The sequence below is a fragment of the Biomphalaria glabrata genome, chromosome 3 (genome assembly GCF_947242115.1).
Source record: "Biomphalaria glabrata chromosome 3, xgBioGlab47.1, whole genome shotgun sequence".
Lineage (NCBI taxonomy): Eukaryota > Metazoa > Mollusca > Gastropoda > Planorbidae > Biomphalaria > Biomphalaria glabrata.
Genome location: NC_074713.1, coordinates 52,042,473 through 52,059,623, shown reverse-complemented (window position 1 = coordinate 52,059,623; position 17,151 = coordinate 52,042,473). Strand labels below are relative to the sequence as shown.

The window sequence follows — 17,151 nt, the reverse complement described above, 5'->3', positions numbered from 1 at the left end:
ATAAACATCACTCACATTGTGCGCTGCTGATACAACCCTATCAAGATTGGTGTCTTTCCATATGTACACATCTCCGCTAAGTGTCCCTGAGAATGTTACACTCTCTTTCCCAAATGCTAGACAGAGCATAGTCTGTATCTCCCCTGCCTTTCCAAAAACTCCTTTAGCAGGAGTAAGAGCATTGCCACAAAGTGACCAGAAAACTATATGCTTGACTCCAACTGAAACTATTGTATTGGGTTTGAAAGGGTTAAACTGAATGTCAAAAACCTGCAAGCAAAGAAATTAACTTATAACATTCATTATCTTTTTATTTAAATGAAATCAAAACTTAAATAAAGTACAGACAAATGTTAAATTATCATTGCATTATTCTATTAAGATAATTAGATTATATTTATATTTCTTTATATTAATCAATGCACACACATATTGTTAAACTTATAACTATTGACGTTGCATAGGAAATATCACCTTTTCAACATCTGCTTTGACTGTAGAGATAATGTTTCCTTTCTGCCAGCTCCAAACAATAATTGTTGATCCTGGGTCCAAGCCAACAGAAACCAAGAGCTGGAAAAATAGTTTTTATAATGTGGTGAAGTTGAATTATTGGTATAATTGTGTTGTAACTGTAGATTTATTGGGCATTTGGTTGCTCAGAGACTAAATATTTTTAATTTCAGATCTAAATCAGCCTGAGTTATGTTTGCATAATGACTGAAGGCAGCACATAATCCTTCTCCTGGATATTCGTATCGAAAAGTTACAGGATAGAAGGGAGCATCAAAATAGGAACTTTGATTTTCATTTCATCATAGCATTGTATGTCAGTCAATAGCAGCCTAATAGATTCAACTAGGAAATTCACAAAAACAAACTGGCCCACAAAATCAATTCAGATAAATAACAACACTATACCAACTAACAAACAAACAAAAACAGCAATAACAAGTTACTAAGAGAAAGACATATTTTACATTGCCTTCTTTGTTAAATCCAAGTGAAGCTATACCATCCTTGTGCCCATTCTTCAGAATTGACACTGTGTCAGTTGTTACTGAGTCCCATACACAAATATATGGGGCTTCACCTATCTGACCTGTTGCAACTAGAGTTCTGTCTGGGTGTAACGCCAAGCTAAGAAATAAAATGTATAAATATGTTTACTGGAGATCAATTTCTAGATGGCAAAGTTCCATAAAGCTTCAGCTTTAACAAGTTCACTTTCACACATCTTAATTAGGATTATAATATTTAGCATTCAAAGCTCGCATTTTTAGATCCTAGCTTAGATTATATTAAAGAAAGATGGAGACAAAGTCTTGATCAAACGATTTTTGTTTTATTGAAAGGTAGTAACAAATTTTGTAAATTTTGTAATGTCAAGAATTGAAAAAAAAAAGTGGTGATATTTTATTCCACTATCTCAAAAATCAACACATTTACCAACTGCATCCATTTCCCTCAACATATGTAGATATTAAAATGTAGCGAAGTTAGTTATGTCCTAAATACCTAAATTAAACATCGTATCCTCCACAGGGAGTTGAATTTGAAAGCTTGACAAACATTTAATGTAAAAACTGCCATTCCCAAGGCATGACATACATGATGTTCTTTATATAACACTGTGATAGTAAACTAAATACACACATCTCTTCTAAGTTACTTTCTGTACTCACTCCAGTCGGCCAACAAACATCCATTCTTTCATAAGCATACATCATTAATTGAAGCAATACTTAAATCAGTTAAACAAGCATACTAAACCATTACAGTTGGTTCAAGTCAAAACCTAATATTGTTTTGATAAATGTAGAATTATAGATAGGATTAGCACTATATATTATTGTATGTTTGTTAAGTTTTACTAGATCTATTCACTTAATCATACTTAATGCCCTAAATAAAAATGTAGGCCTATTACAAAATAGCAAATTGGGGCTGGGGTTACAAATGCAATCAAAATTAAAAATCAATAACTAGACTTCATCAAACAAATAATAAAATGTTATTAGCCAGAAACATATAGATTCAAGATCTATACTAATACTGTCTATAGACATGATGTGTGTAACTGGGTGTTTTAAAAAGCATTAGATTTACAATAATTTTGAAACAGAATCTAGATCTATATTCAGGTTAAGCAGGTACTTAGAAAATAAATAAATAAATAACAATAAATGTGATATCTAGAATCTAGATTCTAAATGATCTAAATTACTAGTCTAAAGTAAAGTCAATAGTTTAACTAGTTATTGCTTCACTTTTTGTCTCTCTGTCTGTGATACAAAATTCAATCATCGTAGCTGAGTAGTTGAGATTGATCGTAGTTTAGATATATCATCTAGGTTTAGTAAAGATAGATCTAGGTCTAGTCAATCTAGAATCTTGGATTTTACTTTTTAAAGTTTTTAGTTCTAACTAGAAACTATAACTATTCACTGACCTGACTATGTCATCATTGTGCCCGAGAAAAAAACGCTGCTTGTGATCACGAATACTGTATACTATTCCAACACCGGCAACGAAATATACTATATCTTTATTAGCTGTATAATAAAGATTGTTTCGACAATGATGACCACGATAGCCATAAACCCACTCCAAGCGAAGCCGACACTCGGGTGCTGTTTTATCCGCCATTTTGAACACAGCCTGCAGAATTTCGGTTGCCGTAGAAACTTGTTCTAATATGTTCGCATTTTAGCGCTCTGCTAACAAAAGAATGTGCTTGCTAAGTTGATTTTATAGCCTACTATATTCTGCACTGCTCTAGATATAGATCTAGACTTTTCTATGACCCTATGTCTATGGGTAGAATCTAATAATAATAATAATAAGGCCTGTCCGAAGATTCTTGAGGAATGCAATATTTCTCGTGGCTACGCAATCCCAGCTGTGACCTACATATTTTGCCACATCTGACCATTGTCAGCCGGTGGTCGATTTAGATTTTCTTGTCGCGTCTACGTACGTCTGTCCTCGGCAGGGGATTTTCTTTTGCGCCTAGGCTGGTGTTTCAAGCGTTTCAATGGGGCTCCTCTGTTACGTCGATCACCTTTCAGCTCCTGCATGTCCAGACGACCGAGAATGGCAGAAGGCAGCTAGGGTATGACCCCACAAATGAAATAGAAATGTGCATTTATAATTATAGGCCGACATTTGCAGTCACATATATATATATATATATATATATATATATATATATATATATATATATATATATATATATATATATATATATATATATATAGCATCAGCATAACCCGAATCTTAAATTTTATTTTCCTAGGCTTTTTGTTTTGTGTGTGTTTTATTTTCTTCTGTGCGTCATGTGTGATAAATATGGGTGATATATATATTTTTTGTGTAAACTAAGATGTTTGGAAAAAAGAAAATGTGTTGTTTCGTCATAGGCCGATACCGACACCTTCGCCCACCACCCCCATGCCGGCCATGCACAAACTTGAAAAATGGTTGAAGTTCTAAATCGTAGCTAGACTACTTAGATCTAATGGCCAATGCACTTCGGACTGTCATCGAAATAATATATATGTTCGTTTACAAAGTTATAGTCCAGTTGCACATTGCACATGCGAGGCATAGACATGATTATATATAAAATCTGTAATAGCTTTACGTTAGGTTAATCTCTCATTGTAGAACATATATAAATATAAAGCCTAGAAGGCCTAGACTATGTGTATATCAGCTTAGTCAGTGGGGATATAGAATCTACTAATTTTAGACGAATTTAGATATTGATTTCTAGATGTAGAGTAAACTTCATATATAGAACTATATATATATATATATATATATATATATATATATATATATATATATATATATATATATATATATATATATAGTACTATAGTAGATGTAAAGCCCATGCTTATCATATTTTCCTAACACCACTTTGTAAGCTAGATCTAGTATAGTATCTATAGTATCTATATATACTATAGTATCTATATCTATGTGTTGACACGTAATTTTTGCCGCCAATGCTGCATTTTATATAGAGGTCGGTGATTCAATGGGTCAGGATTGATCGACCTTGCAAGCATGGCGAACGAGAATGGTGAACTACCTGCTAAAATAAGGAAAAGTGAAAAAGAACGTAGGGTAACTGTCGTTCTAGGAACACAGTGGGGAGATGAAGGCAAAGGTAAAGTGGTTGACATGCTGGCTGTTGATGCTGAGTTATGTTGTCGTTGTCAGGTAATTGTATTTTAAAAAGATCAGAATCAGTCATTCACTCAACTCAAAGTCAAAAGAAAATATAAGTTAGACAAACCAAAAAGTCTCATCAGACAGACTCATGATAATCATGATTAGACTCATTCAGTGTTAATTGAAAACTGATAGATCTAGATCTAAATAATTCATTGACGTTGTACAAAAAATGTAGAATATCTGTGATTCTGATTGTGATGCCTAATGGAGGGCGAAAAAATATTTTAAAATTTAATCTAAATCTAGTACTCTTGTCTAGATTTCTGAGTATTTTAATAATTATTAGATCTAGTTAGAAATAGTATATTGTATATCTATGATGACTATAAGTCACTATACATATATACACACTATACAGTATGAGTATACTAGGACTAGAATAGATCTACTATCATCTAGCAGATTTAGCAGAATCTAGCTAGAGTTCTAAAGAGCCTAGACTAGAATCCCCTAGATAAATAAAATAGATAGATCTAGATCTAAATTGACTAAATTCTAAATGGTAATAAATAGTAGATTGTAACTAGTCTAGTCTATACTTTAATACTGTCTATAGATACTACATCCTTAATCTATAGATTATACTAGTATTTAAGACTTAAGTCTATAAATTTATAAATATTTAATAAGCATAAAGTATGATAAAGTCTAAAGATCTAAGTAAGTGGAAGTTTTACACATATCTACTTGATTTTTCTAGATAATCTGTCCATTTGGCTGGAAATTTAATATTCAACACATTTATCATTATTCATTTAATCATTTACACAATACACTACTTGCATTAGTCATTAGTTACACATCATCAGGTCAGGGATGACACACAGTGATGACAGTGTGTGACACACCACCTTTGGCTTTGGGGTTTTTTTTTTTTTCTCTTTTTTTTTTTTTTGCGGGGGTGCTTTACACTATACTTCATTTTGATCTAATCAAGATCTAGTAGTTCTAATAGTTATATTTTTAAAAATAATAATAATTTTATTTATAAAGCGCTGTTAACAAACAAAATGTAGGCTCAAGGCGCTGTAATAACATTACAAACACGACAACAGTGTCAACAGAAATCAAAAACTAATCTTAAATAGTTTTAAACAAGTAGGTCTTAATGTTCTACTTAAAAGTGGTATAGCATGTTGTCTGTCTGAGATCAATGGGGAATGAGTTCCAAACCTTTGGTCCGTGAACTGAAAAAGCCCGCAGACCGTAGCTTTTGAGGGAGAAACGTGGCATCACTAATAGCGTTGAGTCCATTGAGCGCAGGGCTCTCCGGGGGACATATAGAGTAATCAGTGCTTGGAACCCATTTCTTCTGCTCCCCATTTACTTTAGTACCTTTATTCCGTTATTAAGAATAAATTTAGATCTAATGAAGAACCCATTCACTTTCTTTGACTTGAAAGTAGAAAAAAAAGAACTTGTAAGCTTTAAAAAAAAAAAAAAACTAATTGTCTTTATTATTGCGAAATCAGATGTACTTTCATTTTCTGGTATCAATTTAGATATATATATATTATTGCAAAATCAGATATTTTGATTTTCTGGTATAGCTTGACTTTTGTTTTTCATGATAATCTGATTTTGCTTGAATATAAATTAATATAATTATATTTTTTTTTTTTTTTTTTTTTTTTTTTTTTTTTTTTTTGAAAAGGGACTTAAACATCATTTTTGTTTTGTTTCTCTCTTTACCTGTATAGGGTGGAAACAATGCTGGCCATTCAGTTCATGTTCAAGATAAACATTATGCATTTCACCTGATTCCCAGTGGAGTTATTTACCCTTCATGCAAAGGGGTAATAGGTAAATAAGTTAATTAGTTTTGTTGTACTAAATACTTTCAACATCAGAGAGTTTTAATTTTAAATTTAGACAACTAAATATTTTTTACAAATAGTTCATTGACCATAACACACTTATATATATATGTAATATATTTTAGACATACATACTTATACATATGCTGGAGTAATACTTGTATATCACATTCAAGGACAGCTGCTCGGCTTTTCAGGTGATCTTCACTGAACTTAGGGGAATGGTCGTGAAGTCTTTTCTTATAAGCATCTCTCTATTATCTCTCATACTAGAAACTCAAAACACTGTATTTCCTAATTTTATCTATTCTTTTGGTTCCGAGTTTACTACAAAAATTAATATTATATATAATATGTATCCTAACAATTTCCCCTGTAATTCTTCTATAATCTATAATTATTCTATAGATCTACCTTCTAAAATCCATATTGGCCAAACCCAAAGTCGATCACAAATCCAAAATCACATGCGAGTCTGCACATCCTAGCGTCTCTAAACATGTCATATTAACTGTTTAATATATATATCATTCAGTAGAGAGAAAAAATAAGACCTTTAAAGAGTATTAAGTTTTATGTATAGCTGACTGCTAGAAATTTTTAATCACCAGACCATTTGAATAATTCTAGTTGAATTAAATATTTGGTATTTCATGTATTTTGCTGTGTAGGAAATGGAGTTGTTATTCATCTCCCAGCACTCTTTGATGAAATAGAACACAATAATATTGATGGTCTTGAGGAGCGCCTTATCATTTCTGACAGAGCACATTTAGGTAAGAGCAATGGCTTTTTATTGTGCAAAACATTGTCATTGTGGAAACATTTGTTAACTTTAAGATTGTTGATGAATTATTTTATTCTTGATTAGCATATCACTTTAAACTTATTAATGGATATGTTCTGTCTTTAAGTAAGAATACAAAATTATATTCATTTATGAATGCAAATATTGGGATTCCTTTAAAAAAGAAAATGATTGTGACTTACCCAAAGGAAAGAAAGAAATGACCATTTATCGTTGTATGTTTCTGAGTAATTTCTGTGTTTTGTTTTGTTGGTGTTTTGTATCTTGTATTGTATCTTTCTGAGTTATTTATTACACTGTGTTTTGTTTTGTTTGTAAGTTATGTTTTAGTTTTTTTTTAATTTATATGTAATATAGCTACTTTACTTTCTAGTCTTCTGTACTGAAATTTCTCTAAGCTTAAAGATTTTACTTATGGTGTTACTGTTGTAAACATTACTAGAAGTAGTTATACAGACTCTCTAAGAGAAGTTGAACCCAAATTTTATAATACATTCTTTCTAGTGTTCTTAGGTATTTAGTAATGAATTGTGTGTCTAGTTGCATTGTCTGTTCCATTCTTTCATCAAAGATTGCATTTGCTGATCAAGAGTTTTGTTCACAGGATCTATTGCTTGTGAAATACTGAAATAGTTTTGTACAGAATTGACATTTTCTTTCTAAATTTAGCTACGACATCAATCTTTGGCCATAATACTTCACCCATATTTGAAGCTCCATGTTTTTTGACGTAATTTTCTATTGTTTCCTTTTTTTTTTTTTTTTTTTTTTTTTTTTTTTTTTTTTGAAATATCTTTAGCATCACTGTTTCAGGCACTATATTTGGGTGTGTTGCTAACAGCTTTGGCTAGATTGTTGAAGTTCAACATATTTACTGTTCATTGTTGTAATAGTTCAGATTTTTTTTCTTTCTGTTCTTAGTCTTTGACTTTCACCAGCAAGTGGATGGTCTTATGGAATCTGGCAGGGGTCAGAAATCGTGAGCACTTTATACTTTTTTTTTTTTTTTTTTTCCCCATTTTTGTTTTATTTTTACTGAAACCGTTAGCTGTTTCTTCATTTAAAAATAATATTATTATAAATCTTTTTTTTTTTTTTTCTATTTTTTAAAGCATAGGAACAACTAAAAAAGGAATTGGCCCTGCATATTCATCAAAGGTTAGTTGTTCTTTTTAAATTAAATTTGAACAAATATAAAATAAAAAAAAGGATATATAATTTTTAAAAAGTCTTGGTAGAGACAATCTAAATATATATGTTATCTAGGCATTTTGTTAGAGCAAGCATTATGAAAGTTTTACTGTTAAATACATAAGCACTGCTTGAACTGTTGTGGTGTGGACATTTTGTGTTTTGTTTTGTTTGTGTATGATGACAATGTTTTTCTAACAAAGACCTCTTGCCCAGGCTACTCGGAATGGTCTGCGGATTTCTGATCTTATTGGAGATTTCCACAAGTTCAAAGAAAAGTAAGATGGTGATTTTTATGCACTAGTGATGATGGATTGAATTTAAGTGTCAGGGGTTTAAAAAAATTTAATTAAATGCTATAATAAACTAACCAGTTGATAGCATACTAAAAAAATAGATAGTATAAACACATTTAACATGCTTTCCTTAAAATTGATTTGATTTACCTTTTTTTGACTTGCCATGTTTTTTTTTTTGTTTTTTTTTATTTCCATGAAGATTACTTTTTCTTTTCTTTTTTTTTCATTACTGTATGTTCTTTGCTGAACATGTTATGATAATGAGCCCTTAACTTATTACCTCTTTTTTCATTATTAGTGTAGAGCATATTCATTAAAGCTGGGTGTTAATTATCATGAATGTGCCCTTAGCTTAACTTTTGAATGCATTGTGCTAAAGCTTTTTTCAACCTTGTTCCCTCGAGTAGCCTACTCCGTGAGTAGACTGGAAGTTTAAATTTTATCCTTTATAGATTGGTCATCCGTCTCCTGGCACATTTCTAGGAGTACTCACTAATAGCTTGTGGGTACCCTTACTTAGGTTGAGAAATGCTTGCCCATGAGCACAAATGTCACTACAGTTTTTTCCTGAAGGTTAGATTGCCTAGCTTCTTATGTTTCATTTGTGCCTCTTGGTCATATCTGAAAGGGAACGTTTTTATTTTCAGGTTTCAACACTTAGTGGAACATTACAAGAGCATGTACCCTGACCTGGAGGTTGATATTAAGAAAGAGTTAGAACTTTATAAGGTAGTTTTGAAATGTTCAATTTTTTTTAATTTTTTTTTTAGGAAAGAAAGGGGGAATGAATGTGTCAGTATATTTAAATTCTTATATATACTTGTATGACATAAATTATCTATCATTTTTTTAGGCTCAGCCTTTCAAAGTCTAGATTACACATTTTGTTATTGTTGAACTATTATAATTCTAAGATTGCATGAAATATTCTAGATAATATCAGTTTATTCAAAATATGCACGATCAGGTAAACAACTTGTCACAACATGTTTTGCTGGATCCCAAGTTCTCTTTTTTTGGTTGAGATACTTATATTTTGTAATGTTTCTTAAGAAACTGGCAGATAAAGTGCGCCCTATGGTGAGAGACACAGTCAGTTATCTCTACAAGAGTATTCAAGACAATAAGCGAATTTTGGTTGAATGTGCTCAGTCCACTATATTGGATATAGATTTTGGTGAGTGAACACTTTAAAGTCTTCAATAAATTGCTAGCATGCACTGTTAACTTCTAGGATGAATTGCACTTGATGTGTCTCGATAATTTATAATTCATTAGGAGTTAAATTGCAAAACAACTATAATTAGTATCTAGCTCCTAGTAAAGTAAAGTTCCCCTTTCAGACCTTCTGATCTATGGGGCAGATGATGTAAAGGTCATCTTTTTCTGTGATCCACGGTTAACGAGGTTGTCATGTGGCCAGCACAATGACCAACTGCCTTTACTTTTCCCCGACTAATGTCAGGTACCCATTAGAGCTGGGTATGTATAAGGTGCCCTAATGATCCTGAAAGTAAAAATCCCAGTCTTCACAGGGATTTAAAACCGGGACCCCCCAGCTTAGAAGCCATGCGCTTTACCACTCAGCCACCGTGCCTCTTATCTAGCTCCTAGGCAGAACACTAAATGCTGAACTTCCATGGTTAAGGATAACAATTTTTATGCTAAGCCTTTCTTTTATAAAAATAAAAAGAATTGCCTTTATTTTCCCCTTGAACATATAATGAGTTCAATTGGTTGTAAACAGAAATTCTGCTAAGTTTATAAAATATTTAATTTAAATTTAAAAGACAATAACAATACATCTAATAAAATAGTTGTTTTAAATTATTGTAAGTATTAACAAACATTTTGTGCTCTTTTGGTTTTCTTCTGCCCTTACAATATTTTCAACACATTTTTTTTGTCATTTTTTTATAAGGTTTATATCCATATGTGACATCTTCCAACTGTTCTGTTGGTGGGGTTATCACTGGCCTGGGTATACCTCCACATGTTATAGGAGAGGTTTACGGAGTTATCAAAGCCTATCTCACACGTGTCGGAAGTGGAGGGTTCCCTACAGAGTTAAAAGATGTAAGTCTCTCCACTTAACTATTATATTTGTAATGCTTCAAATAATATTCTAAACACTCTTACCATATAGAAAGACTAGCCAGATATTACCTGCATCTCACTGGTCTTAATTTGCGTATCACTAATATAGTGTAATATAGTAAGATATTTATTATATTTATATGTAACTAATCAACAATGAGAGATAAAGGTGATTATTTGAAGGAAAGCTAAAATCAAAGAATTCTAAATTTGAAAATCAGACATGCTTCATAATTCAGTTTTAAATTGCATAGGAATTGTTAAAATTGAACATTATTCATAACTGGCAATATTTTAAGGGGTTATGTGCAAAAGAAAGATTCCTAAAAGAGGATTCCAGTAAAGTCCTGGTAGTGCTTTAGAGATTCCTATTGTTTTCAGAGACTTCACGAGTCCAGTCATTCTTCAATTAATTGTTAAATGATAAAGTGTTTTCTTGTGTGTCTTACCGAATTATCTTGATGCATGTTACAGGAAAAAGGGCAACTGTTACAAAAACGTGGTGCTGAGTTTGGAGTGACCACTGGTAGGCCAAGACGATGTGGCTGGTTAGATCTGGCAATGTTAAAGTACTCCAATATGATCAATGGATTTACAGGGTAAACAAATGGGTTAGACATACACATTTTCTTGTACCACATTTCTTGTCATTTGGAGAAAGATTCTTTTATTTGTTACATCAATTACTCATCTGTTGTAATTTTTTTCTATATCAGATTAGCTGTCACCAAGCTAGACATACTGGATGTCTTTGATGAGATCAAAATTGGTGTAGCCTACAAGCTAAATGGACAAGTCATTGATACTTTCCCAGGTAACATCTTTAGTAAAGTCACTAAATTTAGATAGCTATTAGAGAAGACTCTAAAGTAAAGTAGCAATAATACATAAAACACTGAACCATAATCTTCAAATACAAAAAACAAAATCTAATAAAATACTCAGAAAGACACAAAAATAAAGGCACATTCCATATGCTAGGACAAATTTGTACAAATGCTCCTTCTTCCCTAGTGCTATTAGAGCATGGAATGGGTTGCCTGAGCCAGCCAGGAAAACCAGTGACTTGGCAAAATTTAAATCACTGGTTAACATGCATGACTAGATGCATGAAGCGTATGACGTAATCATCTTCTTTTTTGAAGTAACGTCTGTATCATATAAGATAATAAGAAGAAGACTAAAGAGTGAGCTACAACTGTGACTGTCATGCAAACATCAAGTTCAGTTGTACATATAGGCAACAATAAGAACATGATGATACCTTTTTGTATTGTTTCACCAGATTTAGTTTTAGTAGAATCAAAGGAAGATATTGTTCTATTTTTATTTACCATATAAGGACTAAAGCAGCAGTTCTCAACCTTTTATGCTCGGCGACCCCTTTTTACAATCCCCCACTCTGCCGCGCCGCCGCCCCCCCCCCCCCCCCCCACACACACACACACACATACAGCAATAGAAGAATAGACAATAACAATCCATATTTTCGAGGCGACCCCCTCGCAAATCGTCAATCGACCCTCAAGGGCGTCGCGACCCACAGGTTGAGAACCCCTGGATTAAAGGGATAAGATTAAGAATACGTTTATACATGCTGATCATCAAGCTAATTGTTATCCATTTGCTTGACTCAAAGATGGTTTCCTAAACGTTTACGTCTTGTGTAGCACTCTCGCTTTCAATCCATCCTATCAGCACTGATTCTCTTGTTGACCATGTCTTTGAGAGTGTAAGTTTGTTGTATGTTTGTGTGTCCAGCCTCTGACGATGATCTGCAGCAAGTAGAAGTTGAGTACAAGACATTGCCAGGGTGGAAAGTATCCACAGAAGATGCCAGGAAATTTTCTGATCTGCCCACTAATGCTCAAAACTACATCAATACGATTAAAGATTTCTTAGGCGTTCCAGGTACTGTTTCTAAAAAAAAATATGTTCAAACTCAGTCTGTTCTTATTGATCAAAATATTTTTTTTTAATTTGCTACAAGGGCAGCTAGGAAAGCTCACTTAGAGCATTTGTTTTTAAGTAAGTGATATCTGACATGCTGCTAAATAAATCGTAGAAAATGCAGTGATCCCCCTCCCCTCCATTTCATGCTTCACCTTTGCCACTTCACTATTTTGCGTTATGTGCAATTAATGGTGAAAATAATTAGCAAATGTTTACGTTTTTGCTGATTTTCTGTGAAATTTGGTCAGAATAATTTCTTTTTAATGTGTACATAAAAAAAATCTCAAAGTTTTTAAAAAATATAAATTTATTCCTACTATTAATTCTAACATGAGAGGCTATGCCTACTCACAATTGTAATTGCTTGCTTGCATTGTATCCTAGCGCCTGAACAGCTTAGTGGCAAGAGAGATATGTTACTTGTTTTTATTAATACTGTATTTTGTGTACTGTATGTTTGTACATTACAGTATGTAGGTTCATGTATCGTAAAAGCAATGGGAAGATTTTATAAAGCCTTAATCTGATGGTAATTTAAATACTTCAATAAATATACCATTTCAATTTCACGGATTTCGCTTATCTAAAACACATCTCCTGGGATTAATGAGAATTACTGTACTAAAATTATCTTATGTAGCATTACCTTCAATTCAGTTTCACTTAAACCAGATGCTCTTTTAATAAATATTTGCCTCACACATAAGAGTAGAGTATGCCATCACAATGCATTTCGCCCTGAACTGTAGCTATATTTTGATTTTGTGATGGTTAATCCTTGGCTTTATTTTCTGGACTGTGATGACAATATGTTAGACACCAGAATAAGCCTTGGCCTCCCAGTTTATGCTGCTGGTATTTACTGTAGAGATTACAGCTAAGTAACCCAAAGACTCTGTTGTATTTCAATGGTAGGTCTAATAATTTAGGGTTTTGCTACACATATTCAAACCCAGAAATGTCTACACGTAGTAAAATATAGTTTTACATAATTTTCTTTTTGCTTGAAAATTATCAAGCAATGCAGGATATTTCAATGAGTTTTCGATATAATGTGATAGTTTGGTGACAGCTTTATATTCTTTGCTGTTTGTTTGTAATGTCTTGCTTTTAATGTATTTGCTATGGTTTGATGTCCTTGTCTTGAAAATAAATATATTTCATTTTCTCATTCCAGTGAAATGGGTTGGAGTAGGTCGAGATCGCTCTTCAATTATTGCCATTCCATGATTCTGACAGGATTGAATGTATTTGTACTGCTGATGTTGTTTCTTATAATTTGTACAATGTTAATTTTGTTCATAGGAATGTTCTTGAAAAAAAAAAGTTTTAGAGCCTAGACTCTTGTTAGCAAGGGAAAAACAGGGGGAAAGAAGGTGCTGTGAATTTGAAGGCATAGTTTGAGGGTGTTTCTTGTATCCATAGAGTTCAAACCTATATACTTGTGTTATATTGTTTTTCAATAATGGTAACCCTCCTAAACATATACAACTTGTGTGCCATATCACTGGTGCTGTGAAGTCCCCTTCAACCATTCTCCTCATATCCCCTGTATCTCCTTTGCATTATATATCATTTTGGGGTGTCTGGCATACACCACAATTTAAAAGCAACTCAAATAATGACAACCAAAAATAAAAATATACAATTGTTCTGTACATAGTTTGCAGTGTGAATCCTGTTTGAGTGTGGTCGTGTTGTCAAACAAACCAAGAGGTTAGACCTTTTCAATGGCCTAATAAAGTCAGTAAGTCCTTGAAAACCTACATGAGACACAAAATAAAGATTTTATATTAATAGATTCATTTAGGTTTTTTTATTTCTTCATGTTGTATCCCATGCAGACTTGTCTAAAAAAAAGTGTTTAAATTTATGATTTTTTTTTTGCAGTGAATTGGATTTATATCTATAATAATTTTAATAAGTTAGTGATCAGACTTAAGTCTGTTAGGTGTAAATGATTTCAGTCTTTTAGAAATTTTTTTTTTTAACTCTTTCTCTCCGCAATTATTGACCACATTCTGGTGGAATCAACGCTGGTATCGTCAGTTAGGAGAGAAAGAGTTAAATAGTATTACGTATGTGTTGTTTTCTCCCCAAAACAAACTTAATGTTGAAGACAGGCATAAATGATAAAAAGAATATGATGAGGAACACCCACACCCCTTGCAGACATATGGATCTACATTTCTTTTTTTCTAAATATTAGGACTTGAGTGTATACTTGTTTTCTCATTAAATTCTATTAACTATTTTTCATATTTTCTAGTAATATTAACACCTAATAGACTTGCAACATTTCAAAAGCACTCTAATTAAAGTTGGAAATACTGATTTAGAAATGTCAAATGAATGTCCCATATTAGAAGATAAAAATTCAATCACAAATGGAGTCTTGACTTCAACACTATTTGACATTCAAACAGAGCGTTGAACAAAAAATAGAAAACTTTAGAAAGTTGAATCAGTGTTTTGGCATTATTTAATAAAATTACTCACTTAAATGGGGCATTAAAATCATTTTTGATTTGTGCATTTTTTATGATCAAAATATTTTGTGCTGGGTAAACAAATATAATAGATAGTTATTTGTAGACAAGTTTACAACTGGGCTAATTTTTTAAGTGGATACTTTAATTTTTATCTTTCTTTTTTGTGTTGCACTATTGGCTAAGTGCATGCTGGAATCAGAAAAAAATTTTTACAATCACTCTTCTTGACCAGAAATACAAAAAATTACCTATGACCTAGTTACAGTGTATTTTGTGTATTCATTGAGAACAAATTTGTCTCTGCTGTGGAAGGGTGTTTATTGTAATTTAGTATTGGATTCTTCTTTTGGCATTTTTGGATTTTTACCTGTATACTAATTACTGTTTTATGCACTTGAATACATGCTGCACTTGACATGTTAACTGATGGTTTATGCTTTATTTTGGTTTGTCAATTGCTAACAATATTATTTTAACCTAAATTTCAAATTTGTGTGTTTCAAATCAACTTTTTTTTTTTTTTACAATACTAGATTTTTATTTATTTTAGAGTTGTGCAACTAAACTAAGGTCAAAGAGAGGTTTTCTAATTACAAAGCTTAAATCAACTCACTCTGTCTGGTAAAAAGTGTGTAAACGTTATTTCTCCCACACCTATTCTCCGATCAAGTTGAAACTTTGCACAAATATTCATTGGCATAGACAAGACATGGATCAATTTTAAAAAGTAACCAATTAGTTAAATTATTTTCTGGTAATTTATTATTTTGTTTGATACCAACAAGGGAAATTCATTATTCAGTATTCAGATATGGCTAAATTTGTTTGGTTTAGTCCCCTTAAATAATTGAACATGTTATTTCTCCCCCACACATTCTCAGATCTAGTTGAAAACTTTAAACAACTACCTGTATTTATTGTACCCAAAAAAAAAAAACAGTGATTTAATTATTGGTAAATAATTTTTTGTTTGATATCAAATAAGGGAAATAGCTTGTACATTATTGATAAAGTTTTAAAGGCGGAGTTCTTCCCCATAAGATAAGCTTTTTTTTTTTTTTTTTATAGGATTTTTAAATATTTTTCTTTGTTTATTGTAAGCCAAATACATAAATATCCAACATTTTTTTTTTTGGCATTATTTTTAAATGTTAGCAATATTTTTTACATTTTTTTTTTTTGAAAAAATATTTTTCTGAGTGAATAAAATTTGTTTGACTTGCTTTTGTTATTTTCATCATTTCTTTGAACTAAGACGTTTTGAATGTTTATACCTGTGATGCCCAACCTAATTCGACGTGCAGGCCATTTTAATTTCCGACACTCGTTTCACGGGCTGCATGACCAAAAATGTTCAAAACGAAATGAATTTGACATAAAGCAAGTTTATTAGAAGTTTTTTTATCTAGTACTTACATTAATTAATGGGAAATTGAAAGTTTATCACTGTTTACATGTCGGAAACTTGCTTCATTTCTCTCATCTTTTGTTGGTATATACTCCTATCGATCGTTCAGGCGTAGTTTAATAATCTTTAATTTGCAGTCAAACCAAGAATGTTTTATGATACATTTATATGTTGTGCTTTATTACAGCCACACTTTACAAAACAAACATGTTGATTTATTATCATGTTCCACAAATAAAAGTAAAGATCTATTGACTCTTCCTGGAAGAATTTAAATTCAGACTCCACTTTCAGTTTCATTGTCTCTCCCATTACATAAACCTGCACCCTTTTAAATGTCATGGTACCAATACATCAGAAAAATTTAGAGCCCTAGTGAAGGTATAGTTACATTTTTTGAAACTTAAAAAAAAGGGGGGGATTTTCAACACCTTGTACTGTTCTTTTCACGGGCGGTATTTTGGGCATCACTGGTTTATACACATCTGGACTTGAATGCAAATGCATGGCATTGCTTGAATGACTTGTATTCAGTTTTTACACACTCACATGCATATATATGTGTATAGTTTAACATAATATTCACCTATTGGAACCTAGTCTCTTCGGAACAAAAGCTGCCTGATGCGCTTTTGACTTGTTTTTTAAGTTCTTGAAGCAAAAAATACAGTAACATAGAAAAAGAGACAGTAAGATGTACACATGTAGGGGCATTATCTTTTTTTAAAAAAAAAAAAAAAAAAAAAAAAAAAAGCTAACCAAGAAAAACTGGCTGAGATATTTTTGAATGACTAGACAAACTAATCAATGCCATACAAATTAAATTGAAAGGTCCCTT

At 32.0% G+C, this 17,151-nt stretch overlaps 2 protein-coding genes across 3 annotated transcripts in view; one reads left to right on the top strand and one right to left on the bottom strand.

The window, feature by feature from the left end:
- LOC106057236 (echinoderm microtubule-associated protein-like 6) overlaps positions 1-2,718 on the bottom strand; it is a 28,999-nt gene extending 26,281 nt beyond the window's left edge. Inside the window, exons 1-4 of one of the 2 annotated variants that reach the window (XM_056022583.1) lie at positions 2,453-2,718; positions 981-1,140; positions 475-573; positions 16-270 (exon numbers count right to left, since the gene is read on the bottom strand). In XM_056022583.1, coding sequence (XP_055878558.1) covers positions 16-270; positions 475-573; positions 981-1,140; positions 2,453-2,649 — 711 coding nt within the window. In that variant the 5' untranslated portion in view covers positions 2,650-2,718. The remainder of the gene's footprint in view (positions 1-15; positions 271-474; positions 574-980; positions 1,141-2,452) is intronic. The other variant, XM_056022584.1, reaches the window with a different exon arrangement.
- A 1,321-nt stretch (positions 2,719-4,039) lies between these two features.
- On the top strand, positions 4,040-16,128 carry LOC106057235 (adenylosuccinate synthetase-like). Its single transcript, XM_013214351.2, has 13 exons — positions 4,040-4,233; positions 5,949-6,051; positions 6,737-6,841; positions 7,795-7,852; positions 7,986-8,031; positions 8,281-8,342; positions 9,011-9,092; positions 9,417-9,540; positions 10,285-10,439; positions 10,935-11,059; positions 11,177-11,274; positions 12,222-12,371; positions 13,591-16,128. The coding sequence occupies exons 1-13, from the start codon at positions 4,078-4,080 to the stop codon at positions 13,641-13,643; spliced, it is 1,317 nt and encodes a 438-aa protein (XP_013069805.2). The 5' UTR covers positions 4,040-4,077; the 3' UTR covers positions 13,644-16,128.
- Positions 16,129-17,151: the final 1,023 nt, after the last annotated feature.

What these genes read in the sequence shown, in the direction of transcription:
- LOC106057235 (XM_013214351.2), top strand. Translation starts at nt 4,078, where the DNA reads ATGGCGAACGAGAATGGTGAACTACCTGCTAAAATAAGGAAAAGTGAA. An exon ending in TCCCTACAGAGTTAAAAGAT is followed by an intron (nt 10,440 to 10,934) that starts GTAAGTCTCTCC and finishes TGCATGTTACAG; the next exon opens with GAAAAAGGGCAACTGTTACA. An exon ending in AGTCATTGATACTTTCCCAG is followed by an intron (nt 11,275 to 12,221) that starts GTAACATCTTTA and finishes TTGTGTGTCCAG; the next exon opens with CCTCTGACGATGATCTGCAG.